This window comes from Anopheles funestus, chromosome X (assembly GCF_943734845.2).
Source record: "Anopheles funestus chromosome X, idAnoFuneDA-416_04, whole genome shotgun sequence".
In the NCBI taxonomy this organism is placed as follows: Eukaryota; Metazoa; Arthropoda; class Insecta; order Diptera; family Culicidae; genus Anopheles; species Anopheles funestus.
This window is the reverse complement of record NC_064597.1, coordinates 17685283-17686756: the sequence shown is the minus strand read 5'-3', so window position 1 is coordinate 17686756 and position 1474 is coordinate 17685283. Positions and strand designations below refer to the sequence as shown.

The 1474-nt window shown below is 37.9% G+C and overlaps 1 protein-coding gene across 1 annotated transcript; it reads left to right on the top strand.

Annotated features, from left to right (window-relative positions):
* Nucleotides 1-607: 607 nt before the first annotated feature.
* Nucleotides 608-1239, top strand: LOC125763898 (lymphokine-activated killer T-cell-originated protein kinase-like). Its single transcript, XM_049427585.1, has 2 exons — nucleotides 608-792; nucleotides 909-1239. Exons 1-2 carry the CDS (start codon nucleotides 608-610, stop codon nucleotides 1237-1239), a joined length of 516 nt encoding a protein of 171 aa, XP_049283542.1.
* Nucleotides 1240-1474: the final 235 nt, after the last annotated feature.

The following is a 1474-nucleotide window of genomic DNA, read 5'->3' as shown; positions in this document are numbered from 1 at the left end:
TTTCTAACAAAATCATTTTAAGAGGGGTTAAAACTTCATAAAACAAATATAATATATATTTCACTTGTTTATTATACTATAAAATATATTTTACATTGTTAGGTTTTATATGACAAATGAATACTAAGATAATCTTAAGCTACAACATTAATATAACATCATTTTGCGGATTGTTGCAAGGTATAGCAATAATTCCAAGAAAACTCATTTAAATTCAGCCTAAAAATAAATAAAATAAAACATCTAGATCAAATTTTCTAACCGATATATCCTTTTGAATACCGCTTTGCAAAAAAAAATATTTTCGGATACATAACGGCTAAAATTCAAAACCAAGAGTTACCCTCCCATAGCTGTGAATCAACTCCCCAACTCATAAAGGTATAAACTCTGGCGATAGCCGAATACGTCACCGCGTCGCCGGCTCGTAACCCAGACATATGGGTTACGAGCCGGCGACGAGAAATCAAAAAAAAATTGGAGCTGTCAGTTGTCGCCGCATACAAGTATGCTCCGTCTGTTTTTGGCTTTACAGCGACCAAGACGAAGAAAGATGGCCGGGCAATTGAATGTTGTGAATCCAATCAATTGTACGGATATCGTAACCATGGAGATACACGACTCAAAATTACGATCGATGCTGGGCTGGAAAGCACAGATTATCCTGAGCACAATTAATCGTCCTACGTCGACAACTGCTAGATCTCCATGGCAGTTGAAAAATTTGTGTAAACGCGTTGATCACCACCGGGCCCTCAACCGAATGGTGGAAGAAGAAGCCGATCTTATACGGTAAGTAGCGCAGTGAATAATTAAAAAAGAAAAGAAAAGCAAGGAGACGTTTTTGTTCTAAATATTACATGAATCTACGTTGCCGAAAATGCTTAAAATTATTTTTCCTATTTTAGGCAGTTGACGCGCTTAAACTTATTTGCGCCAAATTTGCTGATGAGCGAAGTATGCCGTTTACGAATGCTGCAGGAATATTTGCCCCGCACGCTGGCAGACGTGTTGTCGGAGCGATATCGGAACCAACAAGGGCCACTGGAACCTGCAAAAGCGATGAAAGTTGTCGTTGCTGTGCTGGAAACACTTCAGCACATACACGAAAACCTTCATCTGATTCATGGCGATTTGAAATCTTTCAACATCATAATGGATAATGATTTTCAAATGATCAAGATGTGTGGATTTAGCGCCAAGTCCAAAATGTTGGGCAGTGATATACGCACAATATAACAGAGTAAGAACAAATTGAACTTGTTTTACTAAAGGACTAAACGTTGATTTTATTATCGCACGTGAACTGTAGCCAAATCAAAACGCGAATGAATCGAATACATGACGTGCAAGTCATCGGTCAAAACGAAATGACATATTACGTTGTCAGCCCTGCTACAGTGGAAAAACTATGGCATATCACTTGTTATATTTAACACAAAATACTAAACTACAGAGGAACTTTCGATCGTAG